The sequence below is a fragment of the Physeter macrocephalus genome, chromosome 15 (assembly GCF_002837175.3).
Source record: "Physeter macrocephalus isolate SW-GA chromosome 15, ASM283717v5, whole genome shotgun sequence".
In the NCBI taxonomy this organism is placed as follows: Eukaryota; Metazoa; Chordata; class Mammalia; order Artiodactyla; family Physeteridae; genus Physeter; species Physeter macrocephalus.
In genome coordinates, this window is record NC_041228.1 from 46,213,436 (window position 1) to 46,229,749 (window position 16,314).

The window sequence follows — 16,314 nt, forward strand, 5'->3', positions numbered from 1 at the left end:
AGTGTTCCATGAGCACTTGAGAAGAATGTGTATTCTGTTGTTTTTGGATGGAATGTCCTATAAATATCAATTAAGTCCATCTTGTGTAATGTATCATTTAAAGCTTGTGTTTCCTTATTTATTTTCATTTTGGATGATCTGTCCATTGGTGAAAGTGGGGTGTTAAAGTCCCCTACTATGATTGTGTTACTGTCGATTTCCCCTTTTATGGCTGTTAGTATTTGCCTTATGTATTGAGGTGCTCCTATGTTGGGTGCATAAATATTTACAATTGTTATATCTTCTTCATGGATCGATCCCTTGATCATTATATAGTGTCCTTCTTTGTCTCTTGTTATAGTTTTTACTTTAAAGTCTATTTTGTCTGATATGAGAATTGCTACTCCAGCTTTCTTCTGATTTCCATTTGCATGGAATATCTTTTTCCATCCCCTCACTTTCAGTCTGTATGTGTCCCTAGGTCTGAAGTGGGTCTCTTGTAGACAGCATATATATGGGTCTTGTTTTTGTATCCATTCAGCCAGTCTGTGTCTTTTGGTGGGAGCATTTAATCCATTTACATTTAAGGTAATTATCGATATGTATGGTTCTATTACCATTTACTGAATTGTTTCGGGTTGTTCTTGTAGGTCTTTTCCTTCTCTTGTGTTTCTTGCTTAGAGAAGTTCCTTTAGCATTTGTTGTAAAGCTGGTTTGGTGGTGCTGAACTCTCTCAGCTTTTGCTTTCTGTAAACGTTTTAATTTCTCCTTCAAATCTGAATGAGATCCTTGCTGGGTAGAGTAATCTTGGTTGTAGGTTTTTCTCCTTCATCACTTTAAATATGTCCTGCCACTCCCTTCTGGCTTGCAGAGTTTCTGCTGAAAGATCAGCTCTTAACCTTATGGGGATTCCCTTGTGTGTTATTTGTTGTTTTTCCCTTGCTTCTCTTAATATGTTTTCTTTGTAATTAATTTTTGACAGTTTGATTATTATGTGTCTTGGCGTGTTTCTCCTTGGATTTATCCTGTATGAGAATCTCTGTGCTTCCTGGACTTGATTGACTATTTCCTTTCCTATATTAGGGAAGTTTTCAACTATAATCTCTTCAAATATTTTCTCAGTCCCTTTCTTTTTCTCTTCTTCTTCTGGGACCCCTATAATTCAAATGTTGGTGCGTTTAATGTTGTCCCAGAGGTCTCTGAGACTGTCCTCAGTTCTTTTCATTCTTTTTTCTTTATTCTGCTCTGCAGTAGTTATTTCCACTATTTTATCTTCCCAGTCACTTATCCGTTCTTCTGCCTCAGTTATTCTGCTATTGATCCCATCTAGAGTATTTTTAATTTCATTTATTGTGTTGCTCATCCTTGCTTGCTTCCTCTTTCGTTCTTCTAGGTCCTTTTTAAATGTTTCTTGCAATTTGTCTATTCTATTTCCAAGATTTTGGATCATCTTTACTATCATTATTCTGAATTCTTTTTCAGGTAGACTGCCTATTTCCTCTTCATTTGTTAGGTCTGGTGTGATTTTATCTTGCTCCTTCATCTGCTGTGTGTTTTTCTGTCTTCTCATTTTGCTTATCTTACTGTGTTTGGGGTCTCCTTTTTGCAGGCTGCAGGTTCGTAGTTCCCGTTGGTTTTGGTGGCTGTCCCCAGTGGCTAAGGTTGGTTCAGTGGGTTGAGTAGGTTTCCTGGCTGGGGGGACTAGTGCCTCTGTTCTGGTGGATGAGGGTGGATCTTGTCTTTCTGGTGGGCAGGTCCACGTCTGGTGGTGTGTTCGGGCATGTTGGTAGGCTTATTATGATTTTAGGCAGCCTCTCTGCTAATGGATGGAGCCGTAGACCTGTCTTGCTCTTTGTTGGGGATAGGGTGTCCAGCACTGTTCGTTGCTGGACCTTGAGTGGAGCTGGGTCTTGGTGTTGAGATGGAGATCTCTGGGAGATTTTCTCCATTTGATATTGCGTGGAGCTGGGAGTTCTCTTGTGGACCAGTGTCCTGAGGTTGGTTCTCCCACGTCAGAGACATAGCCCTGACGACTGGCTGGAGCGCGAAGAGCCTTTAATCCACACGGCTCAAAATAAAAGGGAGAAAAAATAGAAAGGAAAGGAAGGAAGGAAGGAAGGGAGGAAGGAAGGGAGGAAGAAAGGGAGGAAGGAAAGGAGGAAGAAAGGAAGGAAGGGAGGAAAGAGGGAAGAAAGAAAGGAAGAAAGAATGGAAGAAAGGAAGAAGACAAAATAAAGTAGGATAAAATATAGTTATTAAAATAAAAAATAATTATTAAGAAGAAAAATTTTATAAAAAAAAAACCGGGTCGTTCAGAACCCTAGGACAAACGGTGAAAGCAAAGCTATACAGACAAAATCTCACACAGCCGCACACACATACACACTCACAAAAAGAAAAAAAGGGGAAAATAGTAATATATCTTGCTCCCAAAGTCCACCTCCTCAACTTGGGATATTTCGCTGTCTATTCAGGTTTTCCACAGATGCAGGGCACTTCAAGTTGATTGTGGAGCTTTAATCTGCTGCTTCTGAGGCTGCTGGGTAATCCGCTGCTTCTGAGGCTGCTGGGAGAGACCTCCCCCTCTCCTCTTTGTTCGCACAGCTCCTGGGGTTCAGCTTTGGACTTGGCCCCGCCTCTGCGCATAGGTAGTCCGCGGGCGTCTGCTCTTCGCTCAGACAGGACGGGGTTAAAGGAGCAGCTGATTCGGGGGCTCTGGCACAGGCCAGCGGGAGGGAGGGGCACGAATGTGGGGCGAGCCTGCGGTGGCAGAGGCCGGCGTGACTCTGCACCAGCCCGAGGTGCGCCGCGCGTTCTCCCGGGGAAGCTGTCCCTGGATCCCAGGACCCCAGCAGTGGCGGGCTGCACAGGCTCCCGGGAGGGGAGGTGTGGAGAGTGACCTGTGCTCGCACACAGGCCTCTTGGTGGCGGCAGCAGCAGCCCTAGCGTCCCACACCCGTCTCTGGTGTCCGCGCTGACAGCCGCGGCTCGCGCCCGTTTCTGGAGCTCCATTACGCGGTGTGCTTAATCCCCTCTCCTCGCACCCCAGGAAACAAAGAGGCACGAAAAAGTCTCCTGTCTCTTCGGCAGCTCCGCGCCCGTTTCTGGAGCTCCTTTAAGCGGCGCGCTTAAACCCCTCTCCTCGCGCACCAGGAAGCAAAGAGGGAAGAAAAGGTCTTTTGCCTCTTCGGCAGCTCCAGACTTCTCCCGGACTCCCTCCTGGCTAGCCGTGGTGCACTAACCCCTTCAGGCTGTTTTCACTCTGCCAACTCCAGACCTCTCCCTGGGATCTGATTGAAGCCCGAGGCTCAGCTCCCAGCCAAGGCGTATGTTTAAAATAACTAATTTGAAAGGAACCCTTTTACAGTGTTGGTGGGAATGTAAATTGGTAGAACCACTATGAAGAACAGTATGGAGGTTTCTTAAAAACTTAAAATAGAACTACCATATGCTCTAGCAATCCCACTCCTGGGCGTATATCCGGAGAAAACCGTAATCCAAAAGGATACATGCACCCCAGTGTTCATTGCAGCACTATTTACAATAGCCAAGACATGGAAGCAACCCAAATGTCCATCAACAGAGGAATGGATAAAAAAGATGTGGTACATATATACAGTGAAATAACTACTAAGCCATAAAAAAGAATGAAATAATGCCATTTGCAGCAACATGGATGGACCTAGAGATTATCATAGTAAGTGAGGTAAGTCAGACAGAGAAAGACAAATGTCATATTATATCACTCATATGTGGAATCTGATTTTTAAAAAAGATACAAATGAACTTATTTACAAAACAGAAACAGACTTAACAGACATCAAAAACAAATTTATGGTTACAAAAGGGAAAATGGCAAGGGAGGGATAAATCAGGAGCTTGGGGTGAACATACGTACACTACTATATATAAGATAGATAACCAACAAGGACCTACTGTATAGCACAGGAAACTCTACTCAATATTCTGTTGTAGCCTATATGAGAAAAGACTCTAAAAAAGAATGAATGTATGTGTATGTGTAACTGAATCACTTTGCTATACATCTAAAACTAACACAACATTGTAAATCAACTATACTCCAATAAAATTAAAATATTAAAGAAAGAAAATGTTTTAAATAAGGATGAATAAAATAAATATCTTTGTTTCCTATAACATAAAAAATAAAATAACTAATTTGCTTAGAATTGTGTTAAGTAATGGGTATTCGCTTAATGTACAGATTCCCTTGTGCAAGTTCCAGGTTCCCCCATCTACTCAACCTACCTTACTCCCAGTATCCTGCCCTTCCCCCTACCTCCCTCAACACTTGTATCTAGACTATTTCTCCCATAAAATTATAGGTAGGCTTAATTGAAACAGTGTTATATTTAAGGATCACTATGCTTAGAGCAGCCTTTGAAAGCTTGCTGGGACATTAAACAATATCTACTGAGAATGTTTGCTCCAAACTCTAAAGAACTGCTTTAAAATGAACTTTGGAATAAATACCATTTAAAAGATGTAGACTGCTTAGACATTCATTGTGCTGAATTGTATGTAGATTGTTTAAGCACAGAGGGACAACTTTTAGACAGTGGGAGAAGCCATGTGGTTTAAAGGGACTTACCTGAAATCACAGCACTAGTGAGTGGCTAAACCAAGACTAGAACCTGATTTTCAGTTTAATTCTTTTTCTAGTTATCCCTTTGACTGGCATTTTTCCCCTCACCATGTTCCTTTGTTTTTGTTTTGAAAAGTATAGACAGTTTTGTGTTCACAATCTCTAGTTAATTTCTTTTGAAGCTTATTGGCATTTCATTTTTAAAAAATTGTTTAAATTAATTTATTTATTTTTGGCCGCGTTGGGTCTTCATTGCTGTGTGCGGGCTTTCTCTAGTTGTGGCAAGCAGGGGCTACTTTTTGTTGCAGTGCGTGGGCTTCTCATATGGTGGCTTCTCTTGTGGAGCATGGGCTCTAGGCACACAGGATTCAGTAGTTGTGGCACGCGGGCTCAGTAGCTGTGGCTCGCGGGCTCTAGAGCACAGGCTCAGTAGTTTTGGCACACAGGCTTAGTTGCGCCGTGGCAAGTGGGATTTTCCCGGACCAGGGCTTGAACCTGTGTCCCCTGCATTGGCAGGTGGATTCTTAACCACTGCACCACCAGGGAAGTCCAGTATTTCATTTTTTAAAAGTGTTTCTTAATATTTTTAATTTTGGCTGCACCAGGTAGGTCATTTGCAAATGGTAGTGCTTCTCTCTAAGTGGGCTTAGAAATACCTATGGACATTTATAGTTCTGCACAGAAATAATACTACATTATTACATTAATAAAGTTTAGCCAGCTTTACCTCTATTGTAGAATTTTTTTTTTATTCCTTGAAGGAAACTTTTTGGTACAAAGAAAGAAGCTTGACTTGTATCAAACAAACATCATTTAATATGGACTAAAAGGGATGTATAGTTGCCTTGTGTTAACCGGATGCCATATAATGGTTACCCTGTAGATTTTGGCCCTCCACACCCAGCAGCCAAAGGAAGAATAAATGACAACTGTGTGTAAACTATTTAAAAATTTTACCTAACTGTATTTGACAAGCATCCTGTTTGTAACATTTCTAAGACAAATATTTATTGGATATATTTCTCCCCTTTTTCCATGTAAAATATTGTTAACTGTAATGTTTTATTTTTATTCACAGATTATTATAAGTATAGGCCTCATGTTTTATGTAGTTCATCGAGCTCAAGTGGAATTGAATGCAGCTATTGTAGCTTGCGAAATGGAACTGAAAACCTCTCTGGTTAAAGGCAATCAACCAAATATCAGTGGCTCTTCATTCTACAGCAAGAGGACCCTAACATTTTCTGGAGGTGGAATCAATATTGTATGATTCTAATGAAATGTATGATTGTTAGAGCCTAGTGTGCGGTCCAAGGTCTAGCAGTCCCCTCGCTAGTGGGCAGATGCAAGTTCTAATTGTGTTACAGCACAAAAAAACAAAACAAAACAGAAACTGACTAGTTTTTAAATTGCACATTTTTTATAAAGCAAGAATAATTTTCTGGATAGGTAAGTGTAAATGTAGATGCAATTTTGGCTGCAACTCTTTATCATTTATTATACCCATAATGGCCTATAGGTCTGCACTTTAGTTTTTCTTCATTGTTTTCTTTATGGGTACTTATGAACAGAGAAATAATCCAAATATTTTTTTGCTTATTGCCTTTATTTATAAAGTCTATGAATAGTTGTAAGCATCTTTCTTACTTACAAAGATGAGTAAAAGTATGCAATTTTAAATATATAATATTATTGGACATTCTTTGCTTTGGTAGTCTTTCCAGAAAGGATAAACGGTGTTTGTTTTTTTTTCTAATTGTTTTAGGTGGGACCACTTTGCTTTCCTTTTCCTTGCTAATTAGAAAATAGACATGAACTTTTGTTTGAATGTATTTTTGTAAGGATCATATTGTTGCAGGGCCATTTATACCGATACACACAAGCTTAAATCCTACATTGTGGGACTAAAGTGCTCTTAAGATACCTTTTTTAATTTCACTGTGTAATATGCAAAGCAAAAGGGAAATTATTTAAATGGGTGGTGGCTCAAATTAGGACTTGTGTTCTAATTTCATTACATTGGTTTTACCCTCCTTAGGTCTTCCATCAAAGGGCTGTTCTATTGCAGTCTTACTAAAACATTTTATTAAAATAAACTTCTCTTTCTTTTTATATTCATAATTAGACTTTGAAATAAAGATGTTATTCCTTTAAAGTGGTGGGCTTACCATCATTGAAGATGTCACTCAGGTGGCCTTGTTTGATCAAAACACCTTTCTAAAAAACCAAGCTTTAAAATCATGTTTATAATTCCATTGAAGTACATATATATTTTTCCCATAGTCTTCATCTTTAAAACTATAAGTAATGTTAACTTAATGCCCAGATTTGTATTATTTGCCGTACTGTAGAGTAGGCTTATTTTGTTTAGTTTTTGGTACTTATTTTTCTCTGATAAGACTCAGGAATTCTGAAATGTGAAATTAAGTCTCGCAATTCTTTCTCCTGTAGAATGAATTGAGTGTATTTATTACTAGCACTTATGTGTATGGAATATAATGATTTGGCAATATGATTCATATGACATATTATTCATTTATCACCTTATATTTTTAAAATAGCTTAATTGTGAACTTAATGATTCGGTTTTTTTACAATGGAGATTATAGATATGAATGCAAATTTTCTGATAGGTATTTCTTTTTTAGCTATGAAGATGTCACCTTATCAGAGACCTCCCATTTGCCTTTTCATTAGGGTAAAAACTTTGCCCTGATTTACTAAAGTGCAAAAGAATTATTTGTAAGCAGATTATTTTAGTTTTATGCTAAAGATGCATTTGACCACTTTAATGTGTAAATTTTTTGCCCTGTTGCAGGTATAATAGTTTTCCTGTCCTTCATAATGCCTAAGTTTGCTCACCTTTGAGTAACAGTGACGTTCATATGTACATACCAAGAAGAACTCAGTGCAAATGATCTTATAGGCACCTGGGTCTATAGCATTCAATTGGCCTACAAATCCTTCCTTCTTTTATTGGTAGAAAAAAATATATAGTATTGGAATATTATTATTATTTTTTGAATCCTAATTACTTGTTTGGTTATCTTTAAAAACTATTTAGTTTAATTAGCCCAATAAACAATATGTTTGATTTATTCTTTTCTGTCTAACTTGACAGTATTCCTCTTGTGCTTCTTGTTTGTGTTTAGTTTTTGGTAAAGAAATCAATAATTTAAGATCACTACTTTCATACACTTGTATTACACTTCATGTATTTTGAAGTGCATTTATTTAATTAGCATTTTGTAACTTGAATAATTTTGCCAAATGAATACCTTTTGATAGGTCGTCATGAGTTCTTCCAACTGTTGCATTTTGCTTAGTACTTAAAATAAATATGTAAAGGTAAAAGAGAAGTAATTTTTCTGTATTCTGCCAACATAATTTTATATAATAAAATCATCCATTTTTACTTAAAATAGTATGGATTTACTATTTCTAAAATACTAATCTAAAGCTGCAGTTTTCCTTTTGTTCATCATCTCCAGCCTCCACATAAACTACTATCCCTTATAGTCATGCTATTTGATAGCTGGTTTTTTATATGAGCTGTCTATAAATTGTAGAAAGCATTACCATGCCTTATTCACTCCATCTTTAACCCTGTATCCCAGATTTCTGGCAGCAACAAATTTCTACAGGATCCTTTTATGTTGCCCAAATATTGCATCCAGTCGTAGAATATATATTTATAAGAGAAAATGTTTTGGATTTCTCAAATCATTTAAGTTCAGTATAAAGTTGGTTTATGCATATTTTTAAAAACACACAATATACCTTGTCTCAAATCTGATAAAAGATATGTTCTATTTTTAATTCGTTGGGCCTTTTTCTTAGTTTTCCACATTTTCTGGTTTATTACTAATGATTTTGTTTACTCTTTGCCAAGTTCTGTCATGTAAATTATTTTTAAACAGCAGCACCTCTTTTTAAAAACACTTACATAGGGCTTCCCTGGTGGTGCAGTGGTTGAGAATCCGCCTGCTGATGCAGGGGACACGGGTTCATGCCCCGGTCCGGGAAGATCCCACATGCCACGGAGCGGCTAGGCCCGAGGCCCGCATACCGTAAAAAAAAAAATTTTTTTAATTAAAAAAATTAAAACACATAATAATTTACTAAATGTTTTCATGTCCATTTTCATTTGATCATCTGATTTGTGAAATAACTTGAAATCTGTACTTTGGTTTGTGAAAATAATAGAACCAAATCTCTGTCTTTAGAATGTGTATTTTGAGTTTATGTTCAGAAGTGACTTTGTGGGTTTGTTCAGAACTAACCATACTCTCCTTTTATGCACTTTGTAACCAACTGCAAACCTTTTAAAAAGACTTTCCCCTGATAGGATCAAGCCTATGACTATAAAACATTTCCCTCCCTGAGAAGCTATTAAGTTCAGTATCTACTCTTATTTACCATTTCTCTAACTGAGCTAGGTGGTGGAGCTACAAGCATATACCAGTATGTGTTTGTTAATGCGCAATGCTGATTGGAACTATTCTTAGGAAAGGTGCTATGGCTTACATACGTCAGTATTTGTGGGACTTTCTTTAGAATGCTGAAAGTTGCTAGGTATGTGCCAGGATGATGCAGATAAATCCTGAGATGCATGGTAAATCCATGCTGTTCAAAACCAGTCAGCATTTGCAGAGAATAAGAGAGGTTTAATGAGGACCTCAGGAGCAATGATACTGACCTAGGTTGATGACTTCAATGATGGAATTTTGTTTCAGACACAGGCCACTCAGTGTACCAGAATGGTAGTCTGAATAACACTATCTGGTTTTTAAATTGGACATTGCTAATTTCTGTTATAATAAACTGTTTAGGATATAATTTTTTTAAAGGTCATGTCTTTAACCTGAAAAGCTTAAAAGAAGGGAGTGGAATCACTTGTTCCACAGGATATTCCAGCTGCCATAAAACTTTTGTCTTAATAATTAGAAAGACACTTGTCCTTGTTTATTTGTAGCAGATCCCATCCTGTTGCATGTATACTTTTCCTAGACATTTTAGGTCAAAATTGCTTGCTAGAACATAAAATAGGCCAAAGACGGGACCCCACATGTTACAGACTGCCTTCAGCTGGGGTGGTGCAGTGGAGCACTCACTGGATAAATGTGTTAGCAGTGTGTTCATTACCCAAGATTATACAGTACTTTCTACCATGCTCACCCTCCTTGGCTGAGGGTGCCTGTCAGCACTCAAGAGTGTGGGGAAAACATATTTTGATAGTATACAGTATTATGAGTTAAATATTGAACATTTTTAGGGAAAGCATTATATGTGTGATAGTGTTAAAAAAGGATATATGTAGGTGGTAAATTTATATTTAATCATTCTGTCATGTTTCAACAAAGTTGATTATCTGAATTAAGTAATTACTAACTGATACTCCTGTCTTAACAGTGACTGATATTCTGTGGGATAACCTGTTGGTTGAAAGCCTTAAAAATCATAAAATATGCACGAAGCTAAATAGAAAAGTGAGTAGAATATGTATTGAACCAAAAAAAAGAGTAATTTGAAAATTATAAAATTCTTGAAGTAGGTATACAATTAGAGTGGTATGTTTTAATGTAAATATATTTATCCGAGGATGCATAAAACTCATAACCATCATAAGAGTGAATTCTTTGATTCTGTCTTTGTTAGTTATAAAGCCATTTTCAGTAGAAATGTTTTGATGCATGGCCTGTTTCATGCTCATTTCTTACAATCCTGCACTCAAGTTGACCACAGCTGGGAGGACAGGGAACTGAGTGGTTTTCCACTAAGGTTTTTCAGTTCATTATTCTGATTTTAAGTTAACTAACTCATTTTATGTCATCATATTTCTACTTTAAATATATAATAGGACAGCTTTGCTTGGAATCAGCATTCTAGGTAGGTTTCATAGCAGTGCATTAAATTATTAAATGGACTTGGAACAGATTCTGGTAACATTGAACCTGCGAGTGTCTTTGCTTCCCTCCACTTGGCTGCTAGGATCAACTCTATTATGAGTTTGTGGGGCTCTTGTTATAGAAAACCAGAGCAGGAGTTTCTCCTGCATGGGCTGGCAACTGCTGGTAAGAAAGACTGGAAAGCTGCAGATCTTGGGGAGACTTCAGCTTTGAAATCTGTGGGTTTCCGAATGGAAGTTTGATATCGGTCCCACAAAAATATGTCAGCTCTCCCTGACCTCTAAAAGGCTGAGAAGGAGCTGAATGACCTTAATGTTCCTTGCTGCTCTAAGAGGAGAGAATTCAGGAAGACCATATACAGAGAAGCTTCCTGCAAACTTCCTCGAAAGAATTCGCAGTGAGCCTACTTCACATTCCACCTCTGGCATTTCTGATGCCCCATATTAATTGCAGCCTTGTTCTTATGCCAAACAACTGGAGACAAAGTGAACACAGTTCATAGGGGAATGGCTAAATAAATAATGTTCCATCCATGGGAGATTGACTAGCCACTTCCTTAGAAAGGAAGAACCAGATTTATGCCAGTAAATTGGAGGGATTTCCAGGAAGTATTGTTTTGTGAAATAAATGAGATGCAGAAAACTAAGTAAAAATACTACATTTTTGAGACAAAGTCCTATCTCACTTTCCTGTGCATGAGTTTCTGTATGTGACTTTCTATACATGAATTTGTGTGCATATGAATAGGTGCATCTCTCCATATTGGATTAAGTGAGTAGAGAGAAAAATGTGAAAAGAAACCGACTAGCTTAAGATGGGTTATTTTGATGGTGGTGGAGAGCTGGTGTGGGGGACTAATAGAGAAGAAATGAAGAGGAGAGAGAATGAAGGTAATAAAGCCAAAAGGAAAGTGCGGAAAATTGCACTAATTTTTTTTAAATAGGTAAAATGAACCTATATTCCTTTCTTTGGCATGGTAGAAGTCATCCTCCTATTAAACCATCCCAATTGATAGCTATTCTGTTCAAGTACTCGAGGTCATATATTACAATATTGAAGTTGGCTCTCTTAAGGCCAACTGCCAGTGGTCAAATCCCAATACCACTGCTTCCTGGCTACATGACCTTGAAACATTAAGAAGTTTCTTAACTTCTCTCTGTGGTTCAGTTTCCTCACCTGGGTGATAGGCTACCTCGTGGGGTAAATGTGAGAATTAAAGAGATTAAAATGGGTTAAGTGCTGAGAGTAATACCTGGTGATAGTAAGTATATAATAAGGGTTAGGTATTATTACCCAAAGCCAACCTTTTAGGAGTTGAGAAGCACTTTGACTATTTGAGTGTATATTTGGCAGACTACATTGAGTTGATCATTTATGGACCAGAATAGGGGAGAGTATTAAAATTTTTACCTGGCTCCTGTGTTTACAGAGCACACAGTGAAGTTGGAGAGACAACATATACACAAAATAACTACTATATAATATGTACAGGGTAAAATATCAGTGAAAAATTATAGCACAAATTGAGTAATTAGTGAAAGGAGTACTTAGATCACTGTATTTAGGTAGAGGTTGGGGAAGTTTTCTAAAGAAGATTTATTTAGCTTATTGTTTTTTTGCAGATAGAGGCTGTAAAGTACATGGTTCTCAAAGGGATCTGTGACAAATTAAGACTAAGACACATTTGTTATGTGTCTTAGTCTTTTTAGGTAAAAGGTGAAAGTTGTGCAGACAGGAATTTTATTCTTTTCCTTATTGTGTACATAGTTTGAATTGGTGCATCAGTATATTTATGTCTCTCCTCTTCCTTTACACCTCATAGACTCTATTCATGTCTGTGAGGCTAGCCACTTTCTAAATTCTAATAAGAAAACAAATTTCACCAAAGAAACCTGTAATTTATCCTACTTTATGCTATTTGAGGGTTGGTTTTGTTTGTTTGCTGGGTTTTTGGAAAATGAAGGAGTTTTCAGTCTAGTTAAGTTTTCCCCAGTGGACTGCTTTCTCTACCAGCAGCTCTTTTAATTTTTTAAGCCAACATATAACTTAGACTTATTTGAATTGATATGAACCTAAGTTATTTCCTTCATAAACAGTTGACTTTAAGTTTATTGCCTTATTGTGGTTTGTGATGCCAATATTACCCTTTTATCAAGATTTGAATTTTCTGAATTTTCATTGTCAGTTATTTTTTCAGAAAATACTGAAAAAAAATTAGCTAGATATCAGACATTCTGCTAGGCTTTGGAGTTAGAGAGATAGGAATAATACTAGAGGAACTATCATTTAGTGGGAAAGGTAGAAGAGTAAAGGAACAATTGCAATAAAATGTGATCAGATCCATGATAAATGTTTATACCATAGAGGCAGAAGTTTAAATTAGAATCAGGAGTTGCAGCAAGGACAAAGGGAACTAGAGGGCGTGGGGGGGGAGGGGGAGGGAAATGAACCAGTGTAGGAAAGTATTCCACAGTTAGTGATAACTGAATTGAGTTTGAAAGGATAAGTGCAGATTGTCCAAGGGAAGAGAAAGAAGAGCATTCTAAAGACAAAAGCACAAGAGCATGGCAAATAATTAAATACAGCTAGAATATAGAGAGCAAGTAGGAATATTGAATTAAGGCTGGAGAGTTACATATATGATGTGTGTGTATGTGTGTGTGTTATATACCCACATATATATCATATGAATAGATTTATGTAGAATATTAAAAAGTAAGAAGTTAGGATTTTATGTTCATGGATGAAGAGATATCAAAGTGGCAATTGAGTCTGCATTTTATATGACACTAAGAATATTGGAGGAATTGAAGAGTCGAGACTACTACTCACTCTGAAGACTGACCAGGGGAGAAATAATGAAGGCCACAAATAAGACATAACAGTAAAAAATTTAAAAAAATTAAAAATGAGAAAATGTTACATTTGAGAGGTATAGAAAATAAATTTGGTAAGTATAGAATGAGGGTGCCAAAAAGAGGGGAGAAGCTGTGATGGCTCCTCAGGTTCTGTGAATGGTGACATATTTATGAGCAGTTTGGAGGTGTGGGAGATGATGTTGAGTTTGAAATGTCTATGAGGCATGGAGATCAAGAGACACTGCTTAAGTGGATATGTGGGTCCAGAGATATGGGCTGGGAATGGAGGTTTGGAAATTATCAACACACATAGATGGTATTTGAGGCTTTTGGTGTGGATTTGACACCAAGTGAATATGATGGTGACTAGGAGACTTATAAAGAGCAGCCAGAGAGAATAGCAACCAGGAGGGAGTGTCATAGGCAATGGAAGGAAAAAGTTTTGAGAAATAGGAGGCTGTTAAATACTACAGAGAGGCCAAATAAGTTAAAAACTTGAAAGTGTTCATTGGGTTTGACAATTAGGCAGTCATTGGTAGCTTGGTGGCAGTAATTACAAGCAAGTAGGGGGTGTGCAAGCCACGTGCAAGTGTGTTAAAGTGTAAATGAAGACTGCAAATGTAGACCACTCTCAATAAACTTGGCAGTGGGAGCATGGAAAATTACAATCAACATTGAAATTAATTAGAAAAGGGCCTGCTTTTAAAAAAATTTGCATTTCTTTACCTACTCAAAAATTTGCATTGCTTGTGTAGTCTCTTTTTTTTTTTTGCTTTTATTTTTTTATTTATTTTTTTTTAACATCTTTATTGGAGTATAATTGCTTTACAATGGTGTGTTAGTTTCTGCTTTATAACAAAGTGAATCAGTTATACATAGAGACTTTCTTTAGGAAAAAATGAATCCCAGGCTGTCGAGCCATCATGGGTTGGGTTCTCTGATATTCGTTATTTTTATTTCTGTGTCACCACCTGTCCTGAGCTGGTTCCCCTGCTGGGTCTATGGTGGTCTGAGCGAGGGAGAGAATTAACTCCCCTCTGGACAATCTGGATGCAGTAGCCAAACCTCTGCCATCTGGAGGGGGCCGGCCTGGCCCTGCCCACACTGCCCAGTGCAGGAGAGGGGAGCTCAGGGCAAAGCTAGACATGCTGTTTCCACAGCCACTTTCCCTCGAGGGCAGGGCTCGGTGCCAGGGCGCTAAATCCCCAGAGCAAACAGGAAGTCGGCACCGTTGTTGCCCCATTTCACAGACAGGAAGAGTAAGGTTACAGGGCTGACTGTCCTGCTCAAGGTTACAGCTGCAGGGAAGTGGGGCTGAGGCTGAACCTGGGGCTGTCTGACCCCAGAGCCCAGCCCAGGCTGCACTTCCTCCCCAGAAATCTGTTTCCCCGCAAGGCACATGGAGCCAAGCGTGGGCTCTCTGCACCCCAACAGGGCAGGGCAGGGGGCACCTGGACCCTCCCCGTGGATGCCAGGGAGCAGGAGCTGGCAGAACCTGGTGCTGTGCTCAGCAGAGGAAGTGGCTGGGCTCCCTTGGGAGGGTAGGTAGGCAGGTAGGGTGTCACCTGAAGACCAGCTTCCAGAAATGCAAGGGGTCCCGGTGAGGGGAGGGAAGCAGACCAGGACAGAGCTAACTAGACTGCAAGTTCCACGTTCAAAGCCTGGCACACAGTAGGTGCCCAATAAACGCACAGCAAGTGCCCCATGAGGAATGAGAAATGGGTTATTACTATTCAGGTGGCCCCCAAGGATAGCCACAGGCAGTTCAAGTCATAAAAATTATCTGTAGTTTATGGCATACCTGTAAAAGGGAATATTATCTAGCCATAGAAATCTTATTTTCAAGGAATATTTTAAGATAGGGGAAAACATTTGTCTATAGCTGTTAGGTTAAAATAAAAATCAGGATCCAAACCTAAATAATTGATATCATTTTGATTTTGTGATATTTAGAGTTAATATTTGTAGAAGGGAACGCAGAAGATAAAAAAAAAACAAGAGCTATCCCTCGAGACCCCTTGGATCGAGGACCAGTTGTGAGGCTATGCTTTACACTCCACTGCATTTTCCAAGTCTCTGTAATAAACTCCGAGGGCTTTACCATTAGAAGGAAGTTATTGCCCATGGCTGCCAGGGGCAGGCCGGCTGGCCCAAACGGCCAGTTCTGCCTCTTTCCTGGTCACCTCTCCTCCATCCTCTGGACATAGTGTGAAAGTGACAACTGATGTCATTTGAAGCCTGCGTCCCGAGTCTCAGCGCTTTGCCGATCGTAACTGACATCACTGCCCCGAGAAAGCGGCTCTCTGGCGGGCCTCTCCTTCCTCCCAAGCCACCGGACAGGTGGACCCTCCCAGCACAGGCTTGCATCAGGACCTGGAATTCAGCAGCTGCGCCTTGGACCTGCCGCTTCAAAGAACGATTATTTTTTTTAACATCTTTATTGGAGTATAATTGCTTTACAATGGTGTGTTAGTTTCTGCTTTATAACAAAGTGAATCAGTTATACATATACACATGTTCCCATATCTCTTCCCTCTTGCGTCTCCCTCCCTCCCACCCTCCCTATCTCACCCCTCTAGGTGGTCACAAAGCACCGAGCTGGTCTCCCTGTGCTATGCAGCTGCTTCCCACTAGCTAGCTATTCTATGTTTGGTAGTGTATATATGTCCATGCCACTCTCTCACCTTGTCACAGCCTACACTTTCCCCTCCCCACATCCTCAAGTCTATTCTCTAGTAGGTCTGCATCTCCATTCCCACTTTACCCCTAGGTTCTTCATGACCTTTTTTTTTTTTTTTTTCCTTAGGCTCCATATATATGTGTTAGCATACAGTATTTGTTTTTCTCTTTCTGACTTACTTCACTCTGTATGACAGACTCTACGTCCATCCACCTCACTACAAATAACTCAGTTTCATTTCTTTTTATGACTGAGTAATATTCCATTGTATATATGTGCCAC

General features: G+C 38.9%; 1 protein-coding gene across 2 annotated transcripts in view; it reads left to right on the top strand.

Moving 5' to 3' along the window:
* The window catches only part of TMEM64 (transmembrane protein 64), a 46,961-nt gene that overhangs the window by 27,459 nt on the left and 3,188 nt on the right, over positions 1 to 16,314 (top strand). The window contains exon 3 of one of the 2 annotated variants that reach the window (XM_024115922.2): positions 5,664 to 8,255. The exons of the other annotated variant lie outside the window; for it this stretch is intronic. Coding sequence (XP_023971690.1) covers positions 5,664 to 5,855 — 192 coding nt within the window. The 3' untranslated portion in view covers positions 5,856 to 8,255. Of the gene's footprint in view, positions 1 to 5,663; positions 8,256 to 16,314 lie in introns of those variants that run through there. 2 annotated transcript variants of the gene reach the window in all.